At 40.1% G+C, this 25,589-nt stretch overlaps 4 protein-coding genes across 12 annotated transcripts in view; 2 read left to right on the top strand and 2 right to left on the bottom strand.

Annotated features, from left to right (window-relative positions):
• Positions 1–3,376, bottom strand: part of DIP2 (disco-interacting protein 2) — a 37,549-nt gene extending 34,173 nt beyond the window's left edge. For all 4 annotated transcript variants that reach the window (XM_026811133.1, XM_026811132.1, XM_026811134.1 and 1 more), the window contains exon 1: positions 3,039–3,376. In XM_026811133.1, the coding sequence (XP_026666934.1) occupies positions 3,039–3,123 (85 nt within the window). In that variant the 5' untranslated portion in view covers positions 3,124–3,376. The remainder of the gene's footprint in view (positions 1–3,038) is intronic.
• A 115-nt stretch (positions 3,377–3,491) lies between these two features.
• RecQ4 (RecQ4 helicase) lies at positions 3,492–9,386 on the top strand. Of its 2 annotated transcripts, none has more exons than XM_018019593.2 (7): positions 3,492–3,798; positions 4,030–7,332; positions 7,401–7,688; positions 7,750–8,085; positions 8,148–8,307; positions 8,368–8,687; positions 8,756–9,386. In XM_018019593.2, exons 1-7 carry the CDS (start codon positions 3,688–3,690, stop codon positions 8,984–8,986), a joined length of 4,749 nt encoding a protein of 1,582 aa, XP_017875082.1. In that variant the 5' UTR covers positions 3,492–3,687; the 3' UTR covers positions 8,987–9,386. The 2 variants fall into 2 exon arrangements, with proteins under 2 accessions (XP_017875082.1, XP_017875083.1); XM_018019594.2 differs by having other exon boundaries at positions 8,759–9,386.
• The window catches only part of LOC108621980 (uncharacterized), a 24,627-nt gene continuing 8,165 nt past the window's right edge, over positions 9,128–25,589 (bottom strand). Inside the window, exons 1-4 of one of the 5 annotated variants that reach the window (XR_001916460.2) lie at positions 12,270–12,529; positions 10,222–10,569; positions 9,611–10,084; positions 9,128–9,513 (exon numbers count right to left, since the gene is read on the bottom strand). Coding sequence is in view for 4 of the 5 variants with exons in the window: in XM_018019602.2 (XP_017875091.1) it covers positions 9,695–10,084; positions 10,222–10,389 (558 nt within the window). In the remaining variant the exon portion in view is untranslated. Of the gene's footprint in view, positions 10,085–10,221; positions 10,570–10,647; positions 11,026–12,074; positions 12,227–12,269; positions 12,530–25,589 lie in introns of those variants that run through there. The other 4 variants (XM_018019602.2, XM_026811136.1, XM_026811135.1 and 1 more) reach the window with 4 other exon arrangements.
• The window catches only part of Dhc16F (Dynein heavy chain at 16F), a 19,883-nt gene continuing 6,931 nt past the window's right edge, over positions 12,638–25,589 (top strand). Inside the window, exons 1-42 of the mRNA XM_026811118.1 lie at positions 12,638–13,344; positions 13,429–13,513; positions 13,583–13,724; positions 13,889–14,069; positions 14,124–14,265; positions 14,331–14,570; positions 14,755–14,911; positions 14,976–15,078; positions 15,176–15,359; positions 15,415–15,584; positions 15,661–16,062; positions 16,127–16,358; positions 16,419–16,568; positions 16,722–16,850; positions 16,914–17,594; positions 17,654–17,800; positions 17,880–18,056; positions 18,120–18,434; positions 18,697–18,807; positions 18,879–19,015; positions 19,188–19,378; positions 19,554–19,669; positions 19,734–19,879; positions 19,941–20,086; positions 20,200–20,332; positions 20,386–20,602; positions 20,672–20,806; positions 20,882–21,067; positions 21,124–21,325; positions 21,397–21,578; positions 21,689–21,912; positions 22,117–22,325; positions 22,394–22,649; positions 22,883–23,074; positions 23,133–23,357; positions 23,535–23,790; positions 23,874–24,064; positions 24,127–24,299; positions 24,428–24,611; positions 24,712–24,883; positions 24,942–25,103; positions 25,186–25,362. Coding sequence (XP_026666919.1) covers positions 13,193–13,344; positions 13,429–13,513; positions 13,583–13,724; positions 13,889–14,069; positions 14,124–14,265; positions 14,331–14,570; positions 14,755–14,911; positions 14,976–15,078; positions 15,176–15,359; positions 15,415–15,584; positions 15,661–16,062; positions 16,127–16,358; positions 16,419–16,568; positions 16,722–16,850; positions 16,914–17,594; positions 17,654–17,800; positions 17,880–18,056; positions 18,120–18,434; positions 18,697–18,807; positions 18,879–19,015; positions 19,188–19,378; positions 19,554–19,669; positions 19,734–19,879; positions 19,941–20,086; positions 20,200–20,332; positions 20,386–20,602; positions 20,672–20,806; positions 20,882–21,067; positions 21,124–21,325; positions 21,397–21,578; positions 21,689–21,912; positions 22,117–22,325; positions 22,394–22,649; positions 22,883–23,074; positions 23,133–23,357; positions 23,535–23,790; positions 23,874–24,064; positions 24,127–24,299; positions 24,428–24,611; positions 24,712–24,883; positions 24,942–25,103; positions 25,186–25,362 — 8,112 coding nt within the window. The 5' untranslated portion in view covers positions 12,638–13,192. The remainder of the gene's footprint in view (positions 13,345–13,428; positions 13,514–13,582; positions 13,725–13,888; positions 14,070–14,123; positions 14,266–14,330; positions 14,571–14,754; positions 14,912–14,975; positions 15,079–15,175; positions 15,360–15,414; positions 15,585–15,660; positions 16,063–16,126; positions 16,359–16,418; positions 16,569–16,721; positions 16,851–16,913; positions 17,595–17,653; positions 17,801–17,879; positions 18,057–18,119; positions 18,435–18,696; positions 18,808–18,878; positions 19,016–19,187; positions 19,379–19,553; positions 19,670–19,733; positions 19,880–19,940; positions 20,087–20,199; positions 20,333–20,385; positions 20,603–20,671; positions 20,807–20,881; positions 21,068–21,123; positions 21,326–21,396; positions 21,579–21,688; positions 21,913–22,116; positions 22,326–22,393; positions 22,650–22,882; positions 23,075–23,132; positions 23,358–23,534; positions 23,791–23,873; positions 24,065–24,126; positions 24,300–24,427; positions 24,612–24,711; positions 24,884–24,941; positions 25,104–25,185; positions 25,363–25,589) is intronic.

The raw sequence follows: 25,589 nt of genomic DNA on the forward strand, positions 1-25,589 counted from the left end.
GAGGCTCTCTTTAAAACGTTCCATCTAAATATCTGAATATATTCTCTGTTACAAGGAACCGAATGCACAACGTTGATTCGAATATACATTTTTGTCCAATGAATAATTCTAGTTAAACCGGTTTACGTATTCGATTATTCAGTGGGTGAAAAAGCAATTAGCCGGAAGTGATGAGGAACGTGCATCATCGGGCGAAGCTAGCAGGTGCCGACGCGAACTATCTTTAATCATTCGTTCTCGAGTCGTATCCTAGAGTAAATGAGCCGGCATCGCTTCGTTACATCATACCGATTATATTAACGCCGTCGATTACAAGCTCGATTAATTTCGCCGGCATGAATCGAGGCGTGAGTCGAATCAACAGCCCCGACGAGGAGGGGCGTCGACGGTTTAGAAAAAACGTGCTGCATGATTTTACTGACAAAGAAGTTTTACGATTACGTCAACCTGTTAATTGACGTCTGTTCTCAAACTAGAACGATGTTCTAATAATCTGTGAGACAAGAATGGACCGAGACTGAGAGTATGGATCACTTCAATTTATTCCAAGAAACCCTTTAGGTCTCGATGGAAGTCAATGCCTCCTAATGTTTATAATTACTGCAGACTGAGTGCATATATAGAAAAATTGTATCTGAATGCATTCAATACACAAGTACATAAAAAATGAAATAATGTTCATAAATGAAAAAATAAATGACCTGTACTGTATTCTCTAAACTACCATAAAACTGTAAAGCCTGTTTATAATATCATAGACAGAAATATTGATAATACGCATTGTAGGCATTTTTCCTCAATTTCAGTTTCTGTGTGCCTGTTAGTCATCGCAGCGAAACGTTACACGGTTTGACCAAGGCTGGCCTCGTCACGATAAACACTGAAATCCAACAACCTGCACATGATTCGAGAAACAGAATACCTCCCATTTAGACGACACGCCGATCTACTGAATACGCGTAACGAGAACATGCCTAGCACCGCGGATGAATGGAACCGTGTGAATAAGTCACGGACCGTGTAATTCCTACCAGATTTCTGGCTAATTTCCAATTTGCATATATCAACTGATTTATTCTACTCAAACCGGTACAGATATACATATACACCGTCAACTTTTCATTCATTTAAAAAAATATAAATCGATTTCTTTTTCCATTTCATTAAACTCTGATTACTGATCACTGATTAGTTTCATTTGAAATGAATTGAGAACGCAGTAAAGTAGTCTCTGGACGATATATAGCCGGGTGTGGTGTCTACCACACCTCGTAACATCGTCCTAGAGGATTTCTCTCAAGACGGTCTGCAGTTAGTTTCAATTGAAATACGCACGAACGGGTAATCTGCGCAATTACCTCACATGCAAATAAAGCTTAGAGAAGATGAACAGTGACCCGTCCAGCTGACGTCATTGCACGAGGATATGTATCTACTTTGTCACGAAGCAGCCTCGAGTCACATTGAAAAACGAGATAGAAATTCGTTCTACGCAAATAGAAAACTCGATACTACCACTTGATCGTTATTGTCTCTATCGAGTTCTACGGTTAATTCTTGCTTTGTCCAAGACAGATATCGCGACATGAATTCTAACAGTCGAGGTATGCGACTTGATTAGTGGAAAGTGAACGGCCGTGAGTCTAGCTGTCCCTTTAAATGCGTTTGGCAAAGGGACCGCGCGGAAAAACCGGTCGAAGCTCTTTGTCATCGCGCGTGTAACTGCTCTAACTGCGAGTGCAAATAAGCGGATCGTCAGCGTCGAGGGAACGGTTGAAACTTCACACCTGTAACGTCGAGCTGCTATCTGCCAGTAGACACCCAGTGCGAACTACGACGAAACGCGCTTGGGAACGAGCACTCGAACCATCAGAGATATTTTGAGTTCGTTTCGAAATTCCGCTAACCTCGATCTCCGGCTATCTATAATTTCTATGCCTCGAGATTAATATATACAGTTTCATTTCAAATGGTATCCTCAATCAGCTTGTAATAAAACTTGATACAAAACGTTTACGCAAAGAGTATTTATATAACAGTTTTGAGCGTTGTAGGTAGTTGACCATGACAGAACATGACAGAATTTTTACTCTGTATCGTACGGCTTCGTCGAGTGGCTACTGTCGAAATTCGAGCAGGAATTCCGAATGACAGAACCAGGTTCGATTTTTCTACGGCTTGTCAGACCGAGAGAAAAAGTAGTAATGGCTTATTGAGTGGCGAATGCCTGACAGATAGCGGAATGTCAAGTATTCGGGGATGACACCGAGAAACCGGTCGATAGCTTGTTATGCGAAAGAGACGACTGCAAATACAAATAAATCTGTGGGAATGCTAGCCAAAAAAAGACCGGGCACCCGATTCTGTTTCTATTTCGCGCGTACGTTTTACGTCTTGAGACATTTAATTAAACAAATCGTAAGATCGCACGGACGTCCTGAGACATTTCGAGGCGTACGCCATACAAAATGTCACTGACATCGAGTTTCGCCAAAAACAGGACTTACGTTAGTGATTCTCTTTTTGCAATAATAAATTGTCATCAAACAAAGGCAGTAACATCAGCTTCGAACGTCGTTCTGCCGGAAAACCGAGCCCGATGAACTAGACACGTTTACGCACGGTGTATAAACAGGTTTCACGAGATTCGTTTCGGTATCCAGCCGTGACTTACTTACGAGTCAAAAAATTCAAAAGACGAGAGAAATAATGTTATCGGTGATTGTCGAAAAGGAAAAGAACGGTCCGAGGTGAGCGAGGCGCGGTCGATAGGGGACTCGGGCGCATAGGCTCGTTTCGTGGAATCCCGAATCTTTCGTCTATTAACGTTTGACAGAATCGCGGCGAAAAGCTCGGCGACGAGCAAGGGAGGGTAACGGGAGACCTGGTGCACGTAGTTACAGGGGAGTGGAACGGCAACAGCGAAGGTATTATCGATTTTATCAACGAGGGCTAGGGGATTCTTTCTCTCGTACGCGCACGGGGTGAGTCAGAAAGGGTTCGCGTAGCGGTACGTTCGCGAAAAGCTGGCCACTCACCTTCAGATAACTCGAGGTCCAGCTCAGCAAGTTTCTCCCGCACGTCCTCCGGAAGCTTGCCGATGTCGATGTTGAACTCGGCCATCGCTAGGCCATCCGCACTAAGCCGAGATCACCAATTCTCCTGCCGTACATTCCACGACCCGTCACCACCGCTCGGCCATCTTGCCTTAAACTGAACCGCGACCGACCGTCGTCAGTTGGCGCCACCCTACCAATTTTGCACCTACCGGCTAAATTAAATAATTCGCAATCAGCGATCACCTGTCGTACGCGACGCGTGATGATTTAGATGAACGATTGATGTAACAAACTAAAGCATCCAGGAATACAATAATTTCAGAACGTTATTCCCTAATTTTCTCCCCAATGTTATTCCCTTCAAATATTTATATTGTTTAAATTGTACAAATACTATAAATACTAAATACAATTATTAGTTTAATGAAATACTGTCACGAGTCTTTTTATTTCAATAACAAAATTTCATTCACAAAAGATTATGTGAATGACGCGTGTCCCGCGAGCTTATATTCGGAGTAGCAGTACTGATTTGCGCGGGATATCGTAGGTCAACTAACCTCGAACACTGGACAATTTCTTGATAATATATTTATAACCGAGTGATACATTTAAGTAGTTTTAAAGCATGGAGATCCTAGAGGATCCAGTGTTTAAATCACAGTACCAGAAATACAAGATTCGTGTTAAACTATGGGAGAGTCGGTTCACTAAGGAGCATGGTCGGAAGCCAAACAAGGTATTTCACGTAGTTTCTATCATGATTGACAAGAAATTATTTCGATTACAGTTACGTCACCGTTGCATAGTTTCAGAAATGATTTAACTAATAAATAGCACGAGATTTCTACCTTTAAACAGTCCGATTACTTAATAATTTTATTTCCCTTAACGATTTTTCCTTGTTTAATGACCCTGTCAAAACAAAATCTTCATCGTAATTTGCTTACGGGCAACATCATTGTTTTAGAATGATATTAAAGAGGCTGATATGAAAATAAAAGAATCTTATAAAATGTATTGGAAGCTTAAAACGCAGGCCTTAGAGGAGACGCTTACAGATATTACGTTCTCAGATGACGATGTTCCCCCTAAAACTGTAGAGAATACACCAGTTGATGAAATTAAACATAACAAGCCCCTAAGGGACAGCAATAGCCAAAGCATAGAGAATATGTGCGAGTACGATAAACAGCAAACAGAAAATACACATGAGAATAGTTCAGAGAAAATAGATTTAGGAAGTACAAATAAGGAGAACGTAGAGAACACTGGAAGCACAAGTTCACAAGAACACAATTCATCTGTTACCAACACTCCAATTGATAAGGAGAACCCAGACAATAAAGATAATGAGATTTCCAAAACAACAGATATACAAGATGGAAGGCAATCTGCTCTTGATAATGTCAGTGAAAATAAAGATGAATATAAGAATGTAAATGGTGTATGGGGTGATCATTTAAGTAAAGCTAATGAGCAAGTACCCAAAAAGAAGCAATCGCTGCTCGTGGGTCGATCATCGTCATTTCAGTTGTCACAAAATAAATTTACAAGTCTAAGCCTTACAAAAAGAAATCCTAGAAAATCTTTGTCTGCACCAAAGCTAAAGAAATTAACATCTCATAAAGATATCAACGTTAGTAAGAACGTGCCAGAGCATGGAGTAAATACCGAAGGGAGTAATACAGATAGTTTAGTCGTTGAAGAAACGACGTCTGCGTTTGGTGAATCGGTAAAAGTAAGTTACATGGAGAACAAACCTGCCACGCAGTCAATCGCCACTGTGCAACAGTTGATTGAAGGGTACACGGTTCATAGAAATATAAACGCGGGGTGGCTCGATAGATGTTCAAGGCAAAGTAATTTGACCTGTCCAGTACTCGATTCCAAGAGGCTTTCTGGGACAAGTGACTCTGGGATCGAACTGGTAGACTCCAATGTTCAATCGCCTAAAGAAAATGTGCCAGTGGCGGAGTCGCAGAAATCTTTTCAAATATCGGATGAAGAGGATTTTGTTTGCAACAGTGATACGGAAGAGGAATTAAGAAAGAAGCGTATAAGGAATTTTAAAAAGAGGCTCAGTGATCAAGAAAATCCGTCTAAAAAATTGTGTACAACTACTTATGACAACTTAAATACAATGCAAACCTTGAGGTCCAGTACTAATGACAATACGATTTTCAACGTGGAAAAGAATATTATCTTAAACGATCCTAATATAACTACGGTTGAAATCAATGACGCGAATAATAGTACAAATGATATTAAAGATTGTAATAAAAAAATTGAGAATGTATCAGAAACCGCCGACACACATGAGACTGTCGAAAAACCTAGGCCCGTGAATCGTAAAATACGAAGGAGAATTAAGCACATTTCGTCCGATGATTCTGATTCTGATTATAATGAAAATAGTGAGGAAGAAGAAAAGAAAACTAGAACAAAACGAGTTGGCAAAACCAAAGGATCGGCTACAACAAGTAAAAATAAGAGTGGAACTAAACCCAAGAGGACCTATAGAAAAAAGATGGATCTACAGGATGAGGATGACGTTTCGGGAATTGGTACAACGAGAAAAAGTAAAGGCACTAAGAAAACCAAGAATGAAGCTAAACCGAAACGAGCGACCAGGAAGAAGAAAGATGTAGAAAGTGAACCTGATAATGATGATCTCGAAACTGAAGGAAGTAAAAGAAATCATATATATGGGATAGAAACACTTAAAGCTGTGCCGCGTTTCGCGATCAGTAAAAGCAGTCAAGGAGATCTCATTCAACAATTCGCTACATCTGTTTCATCCAAAGACGACACAGAATCTACTATAGTACCTCGGTCAACGAAAGGAAAATACTTAACGGATAAAGAAAAATTGGAAAAGAAGATAGCTGATGGAAAAATGAATGAAAACTTTGTTCGAATAAACTTGAAGAAAAAAGTATTTGTACGCGGTAAGAAACATTTCAATTTCTCGAAATATAAAAAAAACCAGTGGAAGGAAAGGAAAAAGGAACTCGAATCTGGCGAGGGTAGTTTGGCAGTAGCTGATTTCGTTGAGAAAATTGGCACGCACGGTTGCTTTATCTGCGGAGAACGTGGTCATTTTTCGAGAAGATGCCCGAAGAGAAAGGGTGACGATTTAGTACCGTTAGACGAAATAGACGAAGACTCGGAATTCCCAACTTTGGAACAAGCGCAGGAGATGGCCAGTAAAAATGCGATCGTTGCACATGCTTCTAGAATCGATCGCTTACCGGAAAAACCGTCGTACTCGTCTATTAAGACGGGCGAGTCGGCAGAACCAACGAACGAAGAGACTAAACATTGGAACGATGATTTATGGGAACCGATCGAGGATGAAGAACTTTTATGCGGTCACAAAATTCCCGAAGAATTGGTCCAACAACTATTACCACCGGAGAAGGACGTCGTGCAACCACTATATCGACCTAACGAAGATCAATCATTGATAGATACACCGACTGAAGTTTTCGAAACGTTGCGAATGTTTGGCCACACAACGTTCAGACCCGGACAGGAGAAAGCTATAATGAGAATACTTTCTGGCCAGTCAACCCTAGTGACATTGTCTACTGGCTCTGGAAAGTCTCTGTGCTACCAGTTACCAGCGTATCTATATTCCAAATATTCAAATTCCATCACTTTGGTCATATCACCTTTGGTATCCTTGATGGACGACCAGGTAACCGGCGTGCCAGCGTTCTTGTCTGCAGCTTGTCTGCACACGAATCAAACGCAGAAAGTAAGGGACAACGTTATGCTAATGGTGAAGAACGGGCAACTGAATATTTTGTTGATCTCTCCAGAAGCAGTAGTCGCTGGAGAGAAATCGACTGGTTTCGGTGCGTTACTTAGGCAGCTTCCACCGATCGCTTTCGCGTGTATAGACGAAGCTCATTGCATTTCTCAATGGTCTCATAACTTCCGCCCGTCTTATCTCATGGTCTGTCGAGTCCTTAAAGAAAAATTACGTGTCAGAACTGTGTTAGCTCTCACCGCCACTGCCACAAAATCGACGGCAGAAAGCATAGTCAGCCATTTAGGTATACACGACGGCATGGCAGGCGTTATCTCTGATATTCCAATGCCAAGAAACTTGCTGCTGACGGTGTCTAAAGATGAAAACAGAGATCGTGCTCTGGTCAATTTACTGTTAAGCGAGAGGTTCAAGGAGTGCGATTCGGTTATCGTTTATTGCACCCGCCGTGAAGAATGCGTAAGGATCGCGGGCCTTCTGAGAACTTCTTTACAGGTATTTTTTTTTATATACCACGCGTCGGTGGCGAAATACTTTGGATACATTATATTCTTTTATAACAGAACACAAATAATTACGAGAACTCGAAAAGTAAACTGTCTTCTATCGCCGAAGCGTATCATGCTGGTTTGTCAGCTTATCGTCGAAAAACTGTACAGAAGGCGTTTATGAATGGGCAAACTAGAATTGTCGTAGCTACCGTAGCTTTCGGTATGGGTCTTAACAAGCCAGACATTCGTGCCGTTATTCACTACAATATGCCCGGAACTTTTGAGGGATACGTTCAGGAAGTTGGGAGAGCTGGACGAGACGGACTCCCAGCGCACTGTCATTTATTCTTAAATCCGACGGTAAATTAATTTATTTCAAATAGCCAAGTTTTTACTGCATGCAAGACTTATTTTTCTACAGGAGGACAAAGATAAGTGGGAATTACGGCGGCATATTTATGCCAACGGAGTGGACAGGCATATGATTAGACGTCTATTGCAAAAAGTTTTCATCCCATGTTCTTGCGGCAAGTTACGCGAAAAGAATGCGAGTTACAGATGCCCGGGTCACGAAGTGGCGATACCAATCGATGAGACAGTCGAGGCTCTAGATATTCCCGAGGAGATAATTTCCACTCTATTATGTTACCTCGAACTACATCCCCGAAGATTTATTACCGTTCTGTCTTCCGTATATGTTAAAGCCAGAGTCTCGAGTTATAACGGGCCCCAAGGTTTAAAACAAGCCGCACAATCGGTTAGTATATCCGTAATACAGATTTTATTTTAGAATTGCAAACGTGTTTATTAATATTTCAGTCGCCGCCTCTGGCAATGGCGATAGCGATGGAGTTGCAAAAAGGTGTTTCTCACGATGATAGTAGCGTGATCGAATTCCCTGTAGTAGACATAGCATCCGCCATCGGATGGGACAGCGGGATTGTCAAGAGTCATCTCAAAAATTTGGAATGGAAGACAGGTTTGTTTCTACTGATGATACAGTAATTCTGATCGTTGCTAAAATACTTGGTTTTTTCAGTTAATGGTGCGTCGAAGCGTTCAGCTATTTCGGTACGATACGATACACTTGGTCTGAGGGTGAAAGCCCCAGGGGACTTGACGGATGAGGAACTCGACGAAGCTCTTGATGCTCTATATAGTCGCACTCAGACACAAGAAAATGCAGCTTTGCAACAACTCGAGACAATTGGCGTGACACTTCACAAGTTCAGCGTGTCGAGTGTGAACCAGTGTCTGGCAGTGAATGATGAGATGAACTCGAGATCTGATCAATTAAAAGATGTAATTCGAAGTTACTTTGCAGAAGGAACGCTACTAGATATAGATATGAAACGACGGGTTTGTAAATTGCATATCACGAGGTTAGATGTTGAGGATTATGCGTTTACATTTTCTTTGTTTTTCAGAAGGAATTGGAGAATGAAGCTCAAATAGCTAGTGACGTACGGAATTTGATTATGAGTTATAGAGATAATAGTTTCACTGGACGCGCCGTCGCGCGAATCTTTCATGGTATACAGAGTCCGAATTACCCTGCCTACGTTTGGAACAAGTGCCGCTTTTGGAGAGCTCATCTTCCTTCCGATTTTAATGCCCTGTGCCTGATCGCGACGAGAGAAATTTTAGCTCTACGCTGAGATTATCTCGACTGATTTTAAGGGAATTTCTTCGATGTTAGAGATTAGAAATCTTTTTTGTTTATTAATGTTCACGCTGTGCGACTTGATACATATATTTTAGGATGACACTGTTAGTGGTGACTTGAGGTGACCGATATGTAACGATCGATGAATTTTATTTTTTTCAACGTACAACTCGAGTGATTATATAAACAGTTTATTATATCGATAACAAGCGACAAAATTCGTGTAAACCATACGTCGGTATGGGAAATGTGAAAAGTGTCTTAGAAAAATTGATATATTTTTACATTTATAAAGTAAAAATTTTAGTATAAATATTTTCCTCTAGAAAAATAGCAATACGCACATCTTTGTAACTTGAACATGAAATAATAAAAACAATAATATATTTTTATACCTACATTATTATTATTAGTGGTACCAATAACCCTGATATAAAAATTTCTTCCTGCACCATTGCTCTATCCTTAATCCTCTCTTCTACATTATTAACAAGTTCGATTAATTTAGAGCGGTGAAATCTAAACGAACAAAAGTCACATGTAGGTTTAGTAGTTCCTTAATACTAAAATACGTTTAATACATTTTTTATTATTTGTTTTTTAAACAAGCTAATACCGGACACTGCTCATTCCGCGCGATGTTTTTCTTCGGTGTCTCATGCAAAAAAAAACAATAGCCCTTCGAGTTCCAGCGATCCGCTCACGTTACCACTCTCTTCATGTAATGGCACTGTTGCAAAAACTTGTGCATACGTATTTGCTGCATCTTACCGATACGATTCATGCACGTTTCATTTTGGCAGATTGCGCAAAATTCGGCAGATATCGCGTGGAAAGGTGAGCGAAAGTAGACATTGGCGTTCTTCAACGATTTGTTCTTGTGGTGGGACCAGATGTGCAGCGACGTCTCGAGGAACATCAACACCGGTAAGAGCCAGCGGAAGCACAGGACGGCGAGAAAGCATATACAAACTGGGTTTAGTTGGCCGAACGATGATCCGACGGGGACCGGTTCCAAATCCATCAGATTTTCGCTTTTCTTTAAGGAACCGTCTTTTATGGACAACGTCTCTTTCACTTCCTTCGGAATCTATAGAATTATATGAATATGCATCGAATTATAATAACACACGATCCTTGTCCCACGTACCGACTTCACGATCGTACCATCGTTTGTTCAGGCAAAAAAGTAACGCACTTTTTATGATAATCGATCGAAAGCATTACCTGGAATCGTATTCTCCGATTTTTTGTCTTTTCGATCCCGACCACGTTGATCTCGGGCTCCCCGGTCTCGGCATTGTTTATCGACGAGATGACCGGTCGGATACTACAGTCAGACGCTGGGAGACTGATACTCTCGCCGGTTTCCTCGTCGACGAACGTTCGGTCCATTTCTTGGACAATATTTGAATACAAAAAATTCACGTAGAAGCGTATTCAGCGTGGCGCGAGGAAAACAGTTTAATATATTCGACAGACACGTAAGGCCGGGTCTTCGGGGTCACTTCCCGGATACAGGCCACTGCACAATTCTTTATTCTAATGATTAGATACCTCAGTGGAAACGATTTTCTGGAACACATCAATTAAATCATCCTTCGTTAAATATAATCTGAAAGGAAAGTTATTTTTAAAATATCGTATGCTTACTCGCATTAAGAAATCATGCTCGCACATCGATTTGCATCGATTCTTAAAACGATGATGTAACACTACCACTCGTAAGAGGCACGTATTTTTTCAATTCGCACGATAAAAAAACTGTTAGTTCTTGAAAAATTGAAGTTACGATTTTTCGTTTCGCTCAATCGACTCACAATCAGACCATTTTACACGAACAAGTGGCGGACAATGTCAAAGGACAAGGTTACACATTGAATTTATATTCAGTCTTCGAAACCGATGATCTGGTGGAATTGCATTTTCTCCTACGTAACATCAATTATCCGTTGTCTAATAAGACTGCCAGCTCGCAGAATTGCTACTGTCATCTTCGACGCCTTGGAAACACGTGAACCAAGTGAAACCACATCGTTTGCAAGCGTCCGCTATAACCGTGCAAACGTAGTCGAGCATACAGCACATAATTCAATTCGTTGAACACGCATAAACGATTGATTTCCAATTTAATTCATAGACCGTTCCCGTCGATTCTGGCTGAAGTTATTTAACGCGAAGATGCTCAGTTGTCCAGCTCCCGAAAAACGTTATTTAGGTATGATAACAGAGATCATTGAACGACGCGATGTAAATTTTTATTTGGACTTATCTATTCAAGATCCACGTTTCTAATCGTGTCGCCTCGCGTCAAGGACAACGCCCTGAGCAATTTTATGCAATCACGGATGAAGATTAGACTCTGTTTCGATTATGCGTACGAACAATATTTTTCGCCGGAATCTTTATTACATACACTGTTAATTTCGTGTAATAGTAGAATCTTCTCTAGCTACTATTCCGTAATTAACTTGCAAGCAATAACATAATTGCGCACGTGTTCGTAGAAGGAGAGAGAACACCGAGTTAATGAGTTGTTTCGATGGAAATATCGTATATATCGTACAATGGAAAAGAACGGTGTCTAAAAATAACGAAAGAGGCTGGTAACGTCGTAGTGCGAAACTTTCCGATATCATTGAATTAGGGAAATCCAGAGCCTTTTTAAATAATATTTTAGATATATTGTGCGCATATACATGTTAGATCATGTATAACTAACACAAACAGCTTATAATCACACGAAGCTTACATAGCACGTGAATCTAACATGGAAACGGAATTCTAGAAGAATTTGAATCTGCATATTACACCCAGCAAAAAGGAAGAGCGAACATTTTTCATCGTTTCGATGTCTACAACCGGTACTCGGTTCCCTATTAATATTGCATATACGAGCGAACGTAGCTTACACAAAGATAAATTTGATTTATGATATCTACTGTCAACAGAGCGTCAAACGAAACACGTCTTCGAAATGTAGAGAAATGATAGATAACGCATTCTGAACATCTTAATACAGAATAAAAAAGCAGTTACATATTCATTGACAGAAGCACGGTATTAAATGATGTTTATACCTGTTTTACAGAGCCCTCAAAAGATTATTTCCGTTGAAAGCTGCGACGCGATTCTCACGTCGTCATGTGAGATGACACGAAGCGATGATGCAAAAGCAATCATGATTTCACTTAAAAATTTCTTATGCTTGGCAATTTATCTATATAAGCAGTGATAATAATCAAAAAAGAGAGTCGGTACCGTGCAGTACTCACCACTGCTAAGATGATTACAGATAGGCTCGTTGATAAAGGCTTAATAGATGATTAACTTGTCGTGTGAGAGATCTAAGTTTTTACAGGACAGATGTCACGTTTAGACACTGAATTACGTAGACTCGCGTCTCGTAACATTAGGTGGTAATTGAAGTAGAAACCACAACAACAAAACGTAACATACTGCAATGATCACACCACAATGGACACATACCCGACTCCTCGCGTATCTCGGGTTCGACTGAAGAAGGTGTTCGCCATGATAACCTGGCCTGTAACTATGCGCGACTCTGTAGATGGGCGTGTTTCCGATCGCAGAGGTCGGGCCGGTACGATAATAATCCATATTAAAACGAATTTAAATGTACAGATGTATTTTACTTTGATCTTCCGACGTCTGACACGCAACACGATAATGATAGTTCGTTTCCTGTTATACTTTTTATTAATGAACGTCCAGGCGGTGGGTACTTACTGACACGCAATCTTTTATGTACTTTCTATTGAATAAAATCTAATTAAACAGAAGGCTATTTTTTATACCTTATTTATACCTACTATTAATTGAACTACTGATCGCAATGTATTTATAAATTCAAGGAAACAGATAAAAAGATACATTAAATTGCTGCTTTCCCAATTAATCTTCCACCGATTAAAATAGCAAAATGCAAATACAAATGCGAGAAGAATTCAAAGAAATTTTTCCTTTAAAAAAATACTATAAATGAATCAAAGGCAGGAACGAAAGTTTCGTTTCAAACATTTTTCGCTTCAACAGATATGAAACTGGTGAAAGTATTGCGGTCCTGAGTTTTATTTGTTTAATCGATACGTACCTAAGTGTACCTAAGTCAGGGAACGACGCGAAGTCGAATAGTTTACTTTATTTATCGTAAGAAATGTAATTTTGATCAGGAAACATGGATAGAAGCAATAAGCACAAAGCGAGCGAAGAAGTGAGCGAAGATTTGTCAAAGAAATCGAAAGCCAGCTTCGAATCGTTTGCCGCGTACGACGTTTATCCTAACATCGCGAGCAGACTCTGCCTGAAACCTTCACGCACTTATAAAATGTAATTTAAACCGTGCCGCGCGCACGATCATTTTTATAGTGACTCAATTAATTTTATATAACGATATTTGACGATTTGGTCCAGAGGAAAAGATGAAGTACCGTTTTTTATACCGCATAAGAAACTCCTTGAAAAGATCGAATACAAGCCGGAAATTCGGGAGCCGCTGGTGAGTTTTAAAATTCCTCTTGCGTTAGTCTCTCATTCGGAAGAAATATGAAGTGCGTGTTTCCTGTAGACCGGGTTTAGTGCACAACAAGAAAAAATTAGGAAACAAGTGTGCAAACCATGCATTCCGTTGAAAATGGAAGAAGAAACGTTGCCGGTGAAGGAAGTGCCGAAAACAGACACAAGTTGCATTCCTATTCTTTCAGATTCTCTATAGTAAATGTCCCAATTTGTGTTCACTTTCCACTACTCACTACTTTTTTTTTCTATAATTTTATGTGTAATATTATTTAACCAGTGAGTAGAAACTGTGACGTGAACAGAAATTGAGGCACTATATTTCTGTGCACGCGCTCTTATTTCTTTTGTAATTCAGAGGCTGAGAAGAAACCGTGGCAGTTTAAGAAGTACAAGAAGAAAAAAGATTTGGACACTCCGCCGCTCGTCGATCAATTAGAATTGATTCAGAAATTAAGGGAGGACCCTAGTATAGGATTTTTTTATATGATATACGCAGTGGAACGATCCTCGAAATATTTTACCCCTTACGCATTAAAGTAAATGACTCCGATTAGAAATGCTTCACGAGACTTCATGATTACATGTTTTAGGATTGTTCAGTATAAAGATTTAGGTGAGAATTATATGACTATCAGTGCCAGTGGTGTGACCCAGTACAGTCCAGACGAAATGAGTTTCACTCCTATCGAGCAATGGGAGAAGGAATACGTGTTTTACTTAAAATTATTGCAAGTATGCACTCGACGAATGCAGTGAAATATATTATCATTTTTATCGATGAATTCTAACATCTTCAGATAAGGACATTCGTCGTGTTCCAATTGTGGAAAGCTTTCTATGTTTGGACGAAGTCGGTTAAGTATAAGAAGTTTGTGAGGGCGAAGAATTATTTAGAGGAGAATCTGTTCATATCGGACCCGATTCTCAGTAAAGCGTTGTTAGAAATAAAGTCGATGTGCTCGGTCTTCCTTGACTCTAGCTTCTTCGACAATACGGTTCTCGAGAAACTGTTACTCTTTTACTTTGTAGAAAAAGAGGTAAAATTCAGTTGCACTTAGCCCGTAGATATTAGAATAGAGTGTTTATTTTCCCGGCAAATATTTTGCGAAACCGCCGAGTTTATTTAATTTCTGTTTGCTTGCTTTCCCTGGTTCGCAAATCTTCGATTGCTTGTTTTTCGAGGAATTTTTACACGAGAAACTAAGGAACGTTTATTTGCAGTTTGCGAAACTGGAATTTATTAGAAGTAAGCTAGATGAATTTCGGAGATTAGCGGTAGATATAGTTAATAATGCCTGCCTCGGTGCTCTGTTAAGAGCCGGATACACTCCCGACGATTCGAATATAACTGTAGAGCAAACTGCGTATGGAAAATTAGGTACGATATCTAAAATTTGATTAGGTTTTAAAAGAAACCTCCTTACTTCATCTTCTCTTAAAAGGAGAATTCGGCGTTGTGAAATTCAAAATGCCGAAAGACGGCATTCTTAAAATGAGTTACATCGAGCAAGCTCGGAAAAGAGAAAAGTGTTACAGACTATCTTGGTGAGTCATAGTTTAATAACTGAGATAAGTGTCTCGATTTCTATTTATAGAAAAATGAATCAAACTAAGATGTTTCCTTTCATTTTATTCTCTTTAGCTTTATACACCTAATCGATTACATGCAAACGAACATGATGCATGGCCTGCTATTAAACACGTATCGCGAGTACTTGCAAGCATTAAAGATTCATACAGAATTCTTACCAGACGAGGAGTCGATCGACAACGATGTAATCGACATGCCTCTGAAAGAAAATCGACCAGCGTCGCATCGCGTTCAGGTACAATATTTTACAATCCTCCGAACGACGATTTGCGATTATAAAACGATTTTAGTTACCATACTTTGTGGTGGACTTATTAATCACGCCGACTGCGGAGATCGTCATGGACCCGTTGGAAAGTATCTTTCGCTTCGTGATACAAACTATAAAAAACATGTGGGAGGAGAATTTGTACGCTATTAAGCCTTTGCTCTCGGATCCTTTCTTCCATTCTTTCACCAGGTACACACGATTAGATCCTCCTCGGAAACGATTCATCAAACAGTTTCTTGGAATTGTAAGGTTTTATTCATTCGAGGCCCATGATAAATCACAAAATAGAGGAGCGGATCTGCGGGAATCCCCCAAAGGTTCAGGACATCATCAAACAGGACCCCTTTACCATAGAGATCAAAGCGGAAGTGGAAGAAATGTTGAACAAGAATTTCGACGCTGTGACTCGATACTGTCGACGTTTCGATGGGATCAGACAGTTTTATCACGAGGACATGGACTTTGACGAGGATATCATTCGCGATAATAGGGATTGTAAATTGTTCCGGGAGTGGAGCATTCGTTACATGAACGAGCTGGACGTGATACAGAAAGTGATCGACGCCCAGCCGTTCGGACTCTTCCTGATTCAACTCGAGAGATTCAAGAACGCTGCTGAGATCGCTCCCAGAGGGAAACTGGGAGTGATCGAAGCTGTCATGCCAGGGTAAATTTAAAAAAAATTACATATATTTTAATATGCATTCTAATTCACGAATTTGTGTGACCAGAATCGGGAAAAGCAGAGTGGATGCTTTGTTAACGCAAGCGATTAATGCTATCAATTATCTCGAAACTATTCCTGTGACCACAGAAGAGTACGTCGCGTACATAAAGTTCGTGGATAAAGCTCAAGCGAGCGTGGACGATATGGAAGGCCAGTTAGACTATGTAAAAGAATTGTATGACACGATGGAGGAATTCGCTTTTCCTATACCGTCCATGGACATGGCTAACTATTTAGTAATTATTTGATTATGAATATTTTTACCTACGCATAGCACTGACGAAAATCGCTTACAGGGTATAGGAAGTCATTTTACTAGCTTACGTTTAGTCGTAGAGAACAGACTGGAAGAGAGGCCGAAGTTGATTAACAGATTTAATTCTCAGCTCCAAAGAGATATCACAGCATTGAACGAATTAATATCAGAGATTCACGATGAAATAACGGTACGATTTAGTTACGATTATTAGACCGAAGATTTTATGAAAATCAAATATATAGAAATTATAAAATCTATTCAAAATGTAAAAAGCTGAACGTGTGTTTGGATGTTTAGCCGGAACAGATTTTATCGTATTTATTTTTACGATTTTCAACAGCAACCTTGGTTACTGAACCCGGAAAGCGACCCTGACGCTTGCCTGAACACTCTGAAGGAGCTCAATAGACGATTAGGCGCCTGTGCTGCTGAGGCAGAAGAGTGCCGAGCGCATCAAAGATCATTTAAAGTATTACACGACCAAAAAATGTATGACACACATGATTAATTAATGTTCCTTTGCTTCGAACAGCTCGAACAGACGAGGTTCGATATTTTGGACCAAGTAATGAACGAATTGAAATTACGAACTCTTTTATGGGAGAGCCTGACTTCTTGGGAGCAAACAGTGTACGAGTGGTACAGCGCCGATTTCGATACGTTGGACGTTGAAGAGATCACCGGTTTTACGATGCGAACGATGAAGAATATTATTCAATTAGAGAGGGGCTTGCCTTCGAACAAAATCGTACCCGTTTTGAGAGAGAGCGTCGAGTCCATTAGGAACAAACTGTCTGTCCTCGGTTATCTCAGAAATCCGGATTTGAGGGACAGACACTGGAAGAGGATTGAGAAAATATTGAATTACACTTTCAAGCCTGACGAGAAGAAAACTTGGGCTCGGATGGAGCAGCTCGGCGCGTTCTTCCAGGGCGACGAGTTAATGGAAGTCGCAGCGGCGGCTAGCTCCGAAGCTAACTTGGAGCACATGTTGAAGAAAGTGGTGCACACGTGGGAGGGCTTGGAGTTTATTGTCATACCCTACAAAGAAGGGAAAGACGTTTTCATCCTCGGTTCGCTCGAGGAAATTCAGGTTGCGATGGACGAGAGCAATATTAATTTACAAACGATCAACGCGTCCCGTCACGTCGGGCCTATTCGACCTGTGGTCGAAGAATGGGTACAAAAACTGGACTTGTTCACCGCTACTCTGGTATGTATCTATTTTTTTTTTTTCATATTTCTTGAATGATCAATAATGTATTTTCTTAGGAAGCGTGGCAATACTTGCAACAAAACTGGTTGTATCTCGAAGCGATATTCTCAGCCCCGGATATCCAACGACAGCTTCCCATGGAAGCGAAGCTGTTCATAGACGTCGATAAGTTTTGGAAGGATCTCATGAGACGAACTCATAAGGTAAGATAATGTACAGGAAGAAATGTGATTTGCGATCAAAATTGGATTGGATGAACTCATTTAATGAATTCGGTCGCAGTCCGCTTTGGCTATGCCTACTTGTACGCAACCAGGCTTGCTAGAGCAGATCGAAGAGAACAACGCGATGCTAGACGAAGTGATGAAATGCTTGGAAGCATACCTCGAAACGAAACGAATAGCATTCCCACGATTCTTTTTCTTATCTAACGACGAGCTGCTAGAAATCCTCGCTCAGGTATCGATTGACAAAAGACGTTTAAAGGAATGACGTTTATTAAAGTTGCTTGTGAAATGTTAGACGAAGAATCCGCACGCGGTGCAAAGACACCTGCAGAAGTGCTTCGACGCGATATTCAGATTGGAATTCGCCAAGAAGGTGAGCGACACCGATGAAGAGGTCGAAATACTGACGACGGATATCATTGCTATGATCTCTCCGGAGGGTGAGAAAGTTCCTTTGGGTAAAGGATTGAAGGCCAGAGGCAACGTCGAGGATTGGCTGGGTCGAGTCGAAGAAGCGATGTTCTCGACGTTGAGGAGGAGGATGAAAGCAGGAATAAAAGACTTTGCTGATAAAGGCCGGGGACACTTTTTATACATGCATCCTTCCCAGGTTACATGCTTCGCTTTTGCAACAAGACTGCGGATCTGATTTATTTATAAAATTGCATCTACGACAGATATGAAGAATGCTTGCCATCTTTCAATAAAACATAACTGAATATAAATACCTATCTAAACTGCATTCTTGTAATACCCATGTATCATTTTAAAGATCCGCAGTTTAGTAACAAGTTAATGTATTATCTTTTTGGAACCATAAAAATAAAACGAATAATTAATAAATCGAGTTATATTTATCCCCCTCTTCACAGATAGTCCTTGCTGTATGCCAGATATTTTGGACCCGAAATATCCACCATATCTTAGACTCCGGTGAAGGTGTCTTGACGAAAATGAAAGCGTTCGAACAAAAATGTTTCGCGGTTCGGTATCATCTCTTTAAGATTCACAATACGTTTTCTGTTAGTATTATCAAGAGGGTTTTGACATACAGGATCTGAACGAGTTGGCGGTCATGGTAAGAGGCGAACTGCCGAGATTGATACGTGAAGTAATAACTAACGTGGTAACAATAGACGTGCACGCGAGGGATATCGTTACGACTATGGTCGAGAACAAAGTTGTATCCAGGTGAGAATCGGAGTATCAAAAGTATTTTTACGAAAGTATTCTTATTTAGTACCGAATCCATCTTATTTAGTATTATTCAACCTTATTTAGTACTGCATCCATTAAAAACTTAACATCAGAAGTAAAAGTAAACCACCTTAATTATTTCGAATACGATTTAATCAATTTTTAGTACGAGCTTCGATTGGCTAAAAGCGTTGCGTTATTATTGGGACGAAGAAGCTGAGGCCTGTTTAGTCCGTATGAGCAACGCGGAATATCTTTACGGTTACGAATACCTCGGAGCTCAGAGGAGGCTCGTGATAACTCCTCTCACGGATAAATGTTATCTATGTCTCATGGGAGCTCTTCAATTAGACTTGGGTAGAAATGCATAAAATTTACAAGTCATACATAATTCAAATCATCTATCAATCTTGCCTATCATCTATCATCTATGAGTCATGCGTAAAATCTACAAGTCATACATAAATTAAATCATCTATCAATCTATTAATAATTTAATTAACGAGTTAAACGAATGAAAACTACTTGGTAGGCGGTGCACCTGCGGGTCCTGCAGGCACCGGCAAGACGGAGACTACCAAGGATCTAGCAAAGGCGGTCGCCGTCCAATGCGTCGTGTTTAACTGCTCCGAAGGACTCGATTACAGAGTACTTTAAACATTATCCCTCGATCGTTTGAAATTGAGAATGACTAAGAAATCGTTTTCCAAAGATGATGGGTAGGTTCTTCTCTGGCTTGGCGACTTCTGGCGCCTGGTGTTGCTTCGACGAATTCAACAGAATAGACATAGAAGTCCTTTCCGTGATTGCTCAACAATTGATTACGATTAGGAACGCGAAAATTGCCAGAGCATCCAAGTGAGTCATGCTCGTTAGAAATCTCGACACGATTCAGCATATGTTCCGTTCTTTTTTTAAGATTCATGTTCGAAGGAAGAATGATTAAATTAGTCATGTCTTGCTCAACGTTTATCACTATGAATCCTGGATACGCCGGTCGCACGGAACTGCCTGATAATTTAAAAGCACTGTTCCGACCATTCTCTATGATGGTACCAGATTATAGTACGTTTCAAATCGAAATTAATTATGATTTGCCAAGATGCGAGAGTTCATTAGATAAAAGATTCTTAGAAATACGAGAATGATCGGTTCCTGTTTCGCTAAATAAATTTTAGAACTGATTGCCGAAGTCACGTTATATTCGGAAGGTTTCGAGTCATCGAAGCCGCTGTCACAAAAAATGACCTTGATGTACCAGCTTAGCAGCGAGCAACTTTCGCAGCAAGACCACTACGATTTTGGAATGAGGTGATTCCGCGATAGTCTTGACCTCATTTCCCAATACTAACGTATTCCTTTAGAGCCGTAAAAAGCGTGCTGGTAATGGCAGGCAGTCTGAAACGAAACAATCCCGACAAACCGGAAGACGTCGTCTTAATTCGAGCCTTACGAGAGAGCAATATACCTAAATTTCTGCGCGATGATACTGAATTGTTCGAAGGCATCGTGGGAGATCTGTTCCCAGGCATTCAAATTCCTGAAGAGGATTACGGCATTCTAAGCGACACAGCTCTTGCGGTAGTTATATAATCTCGTCGTCTTCAGGATTCGATTAAACATGCTTTATGCATTTCTAATATTTCACAGGCTATGGAAGATAAAGGCTTGCAACGAGAAGGCTGTATCTTGAAGAAAGTTACTCAGCTACACGAATGCTTGCAAGTGAGGCACGGAGTAATGTTAGTGGGCCCTACTGGCTCAGGGAAGACTACGGTTCTTCAAGTAAATCGCATGCCTCACATATCCTCTAGTATCATAAATGAATCGTCGTTAAAAAAATTAATCATTCGATCTCAGACTCTGGCTACGACTTATAATCGCCTTCACGAAATGGGAGTACCAGGCTCGGTCTACCAGCCCGTTCACACGTACGTGATAAACCCGAAAGCTGTTACAATCGGTGAACTATACGGGCAGGTGGACATAATGACCAACGAGTGGCACGACGGATTAATCGGTTTTACAGTTCGGCACGCGTGCTCTGTTAGTATAAATCTTTATTAAATCTTAGGACGAAAATCAGAATTTATTCGCTTTAGTTTACAACGGAAGATCATCAGTGGATCATATGCGATGGTCCAGTCGATGCTGTGTGGATAGAAAATATGAACACCGTTTTGGACGATAATAAAATGTTATGCCTCGCCAACTCTGAGAGAATCAAGTTCACTCCTTATATGAGGATGCTGTTCGAAGTTATGGACCTCGCACAGGCATCGCCTGCCACCGTCAGTCGTTGTGGTTCGCGAAACGATTCATATACAAAATTTGCTAATTTTATTATTATTGTCATTTCATTTTCTATTACCAAGGAATGGTGTACGTGGACCCTATGGAGTTGAAGTGGATGCCTTATGTGAAATCATGGATACAGAAGATCCCTGATACTATTCTTAAGGATGAGCATCGAACGCAGTTCATTGAACTTTTCGCCAAGTATTTCGAAGATGGTTTACTCTTCAGTAAACGAACCTGCTACTCCCCGATTGCTCAGGTTAGTACATAATCAAATTACCTTTCTATTAATCCTAATTCCTATCCTCCTAATCAAACTGTCTTCTTATTATCTCAGGCAACACGTTTCTAACGTTTTTACATCAACAGGTGGATATCAGTAAAGCAAATATGACTTGTGCGATACTCGAGTACATTTTGAACGAACCAGAAGCGATTGAGAAAACCACGGAGAAACTTCGAATCAGAACGTTCTTGACTCAGTCCTTCGTCTTCGCTTATATTTGGGCTGTGGGTGGCAATCTCTCTGACAGTTCTCGCGTCGATTTCGAAGTTTTCGTGAGGAAGCAGTTCGAAGGCGACGAGGAGGCACTGTACGATTTTCATATCACTAAACAGATTTTCATGCAAGATATGCTACCAGTTTAAAATTTAATCTAAAATTTTTATCATTTAATCACTGAAGTATCCATTCAGCTGTTGGGACATTCAACAGTTCTATACATTATACTCGGCATTATACAATGAACGAGAGGTAAATATATTTTATTCTTTCATTTCATTATCTTTGCTCGCAGACTGCCATCGGTAGACTTGTGGGACATTTACATAAACGTACCCTCGCATCGGTTGGATATATGGGCAGATATCATGCCTGAATTCAGATACGACAGCGAAGTACCCTTCTTCGATATCCTCGTGCCAACAGTGGACACTGTTCGATTCGGATACTTGATGAAAAAGTTGGTGGAAATTAATAAGCCTGTATTCTTCACCGGCGATACCGGTTAGCATTGGTCCAAAGATACAATTCTCATATGCAACGCTCGTCTTCTTATGCCATTCATTTAATAGGAGTTGGGAAATCAGTTATAACGAAAGTAGTCTTGAAAGATTTGGAAGACACTCAATTGTGGGTGCCGATCAACTTGATCTTCTCTGCTCAGACGAGCAGTGGCAGGACTCAGGAGATTTTAGAACTCAAGTTAGAGAAAAGGAAGAGAACTGTCTTGGGGGCACCGATTGGAAAACGTGTCTGCGTTTTCGTTGACGATGTCAATATGCCCAAGTTGGACACTTATGGATCTCAACCGCCTATCGAACTCTTGCGGTAATACTTATTCATATAATTGAACTATGGATTTTTATTCAAGTATAGCAATGTGCAATTAGTTTTTGATATTCCGTATAGTTTTATACGTTATGTGTGTTTTTTATATTTTCTGCAGGTAAATGAATAAAATTCTCAGTCTGCTAATAATGATACAACAAATACTAAATAGTATCTGTTTATCTAATTCTGTGTGAGATGAAATGATTCACGTATCTATAATTTTGTTACAGACAATTGTTGGACTTTAACGGAATGTACGATAGAGAAAAGTTATTCTGGAAGGCAATAGAAGACGTCGTTTTTGCAGTGGCATGCGCTCCTCCAGGAGGAGGTAGGAACCCCCTGACGCCAAGATTCGTGAGGCACTTTGCCATGCTGCTCATCCCAGCACCTACCGAATTGTCCCTCAAAGGAATCTTCAAGTAAATTCCTTATAAAAAAAATGAGAAATTATTTTCTTACGAAACGAGTTCTTTATAGAGCGATCATGAATGGGTTCCTAGAAGATTTTGTGGAGTCTGTAAAAATGATCGGAGACAGAATAGTGGATGCGACCGTCGACGTTTACCAAAGGATCGCGACGGATCTTCTACCGACTCCGGAGAAGAGTCATTATATTTTTAATTTAAGAGATCTATCTAAATGTATTCAAGGTATCATGCAAGTCGATGCCACGGTCGTGAAGCAACCGACAGAAATGCACAGGTAGAATCATAAGCAAATCAGCTACCAGCATTTATAAGTAAATTCAGATTATAAATACAATTGATAAAACTGCTTAAAGATATCAAAAGGTGAACAGATATTTCAATGATTAAATAACAAAAGAAGCATTTATCTGAAGCAGATTTTTCAAACTGATGTATAAGTACATTTTTTTAGGCTCTTTTATCACGAGTGTCTACGAGTTTTTCATGACCGACTGATCAACGTCCAGGACAAGACCTATTTTTATAGGCTATTGAATAACATATGCGTCGGTACGTTTGCTACGGAGGTGGTGCGACTTCCGGACGAAAAGATCATCGAAAAACCGCCGTTACTACTATTTGGCGATTTCATGGCTTTTGGAGCGGCGAGGGAGCAACGCATTTATGAAGAGCTCACAGATATCCCAAAAGTCAAGGGAACATTGGAGGTCTGTTAATCTAATTAATTCTATAAATCGCTATATTAATCGTTGCATCAAGAACTATTGATTAATTGTAATTCATACTCTAGGATTATTTGGAAGATTATCGATTTTCCGTGGGAAGAGATATGAAAATAATCTTCTTTATGGACGCTATAGAACACGTTTGCAGACTCGCGAGAATACTCCGTTCCGAGAGAGGCAACGGTCTTCTGGTCGGCGTCGGTGGGATGGGAAAACAGAGTTTAACGAAGCTCGCGTCTCATTTAAATGGTTACAAGTTTGTATCAATATTTCGTATTTTACAAAGATTAGATCGATACGATTAACGATCGTCTCAAGGTGTTACCAAATCGAAGTTACCCGTACGTACGATAAAAATTCGTGGCACGAAGATCTACGCCGCTTCTACTTTGACCCAGGCACCGCTGCCAAGCACACGACGTTTCTATTCACGGACACTCAAATCGTGCAAGAAGAATTCTTGGAAGATATAAATAATACACTTAATACCGGTATTACAATGTTTCGTTAAATGCAATTCGTTATAGAACAAATTTTTATGAACGAAATATTAGAAACCGAATGCTGTATTTTTTAATTAATTTTACATAAAAAATAGCAGTATTTATATTCGTTCTAGGTGAAGTGCCGAACTTGTACGAAGCCGATGAACTCGAGAAAGTCATCATAGGTACAAGACCCGCGGCGAAGGAAATTGGAATTCACGAAGGGAACAGAGATGCGATTTATCAGTTCTTCATTGGAAGGGTCAGAAATCATCTTCATTTGATGATTTGCATGAGCCCTATAGGCGATGCTTTCAGGTCAACATCACTTTTTTACTAAACCTTGCATTTATACAAAAGTCGATTTTCAAAATTGTTTTACACAAGAATTTGTATTCCAATAATTATTTGTAATTAGGCATCGTTGTCGCATGTTCCCATCGTTGGTCAACTGTTGCACCATCGATTGGTTTACGACGTGGCCAAAGGACGCCCTGTTATCAGTGGCAGAAACCTCGTTGCTCCCAATCACTCCAGGGGATCCAGGAAAGCTTGCTGGACTAAGCGCAATTTGCGTTTTTATCCATGAGGTACAATAAAAAATGATATAAACAAAGGACTTGGGTTTTATAGAGTACAAAATTCTAGACTGTGGAGGAGGTGACTGCTAGATTCTTCATAGAGATGCGCCGAAGATATTATACGACACCCAGCAGTTACTTGGAGCTATTGAAGCTGTTCCAAATGACTTTAGGAAAGAGAAGGGAGGGTATAGAAATGTTGAAGCGTAAAATTGCCAATGGTCTCAATGTAAGTGTTGGTCGAGTACTAAATCGTAAATGCTTCCACTCGTTCAATTTGCTGAAATGCATTATTTGAATCGATAATATAGAAACTGCGAGAGACCAATGAGATGGTCACAGTGATGAAAGAACAATTGACCGTTCTTGCACCGAAATTGAAAACGAGTACAGACGAAGTAGCGCAGCTAGTAAAAGTGATTGCGAAGCAACAAATAGAGAGCGATAAAGTGAAATACACCGTAACAGCCGAAGAAGCTGCGGCAACGGTACGAAAAACAATCTTATGATGATCACTATCGTCAATGAATCAGTAAAGAATATCATTTCAAATTGCAAGGAGTCATTTAAGGATGTAAGGATCCCAGAAGTTTATGTACCTTAGAAAAACGCATTTCATATAATTAAAAAGAAATCAGACGCCGGAAGAATAATGCTAATAATAAATAGCTACGTGCTAAAAAGTATAGAAGGAAATATCCAATTAAGTATTGAC

This window comes from Ceratina calcarata, unplaced genomic scaffold, assembly GCF_001652005.2.
Source record: "Ceratina calcarata isolate Rehan_Ccalc_2016 unplaced genomic scaffold, ASM165200v1 scaffold191.2, whole genome shotgun sequence".
NCBI lineage: Eukaryota > Metazoa > Arthropoda > Insecta > Hymenoptera > Apidae > Ceratina > Ceratina calcarata.

Bases quoted from the DNA above. Each gene is read 5' to 3' on its own strand.
- RecQ4 (XM_018019593.2), top strand. From the start codon at position 3,688: ATGGAGATCCTAGAGGATCCAGTGTTTAAATCACAGTACCAGAAATAC. The intron at 7,333-7,400 runs GTATTTTTTTTT...CTTTTATAACAG, and splicing joins TTCTGAGAACTTCTTTACAG to AACACAAATAATTACGAGAA. The intron at 8,688-8,755 runs GTTTGTAAATTG...TTTGTTTTTCAG, and splicing joins ATATAGATATGAAACGACGG to AAGGAATTGGAGAATGAAGC.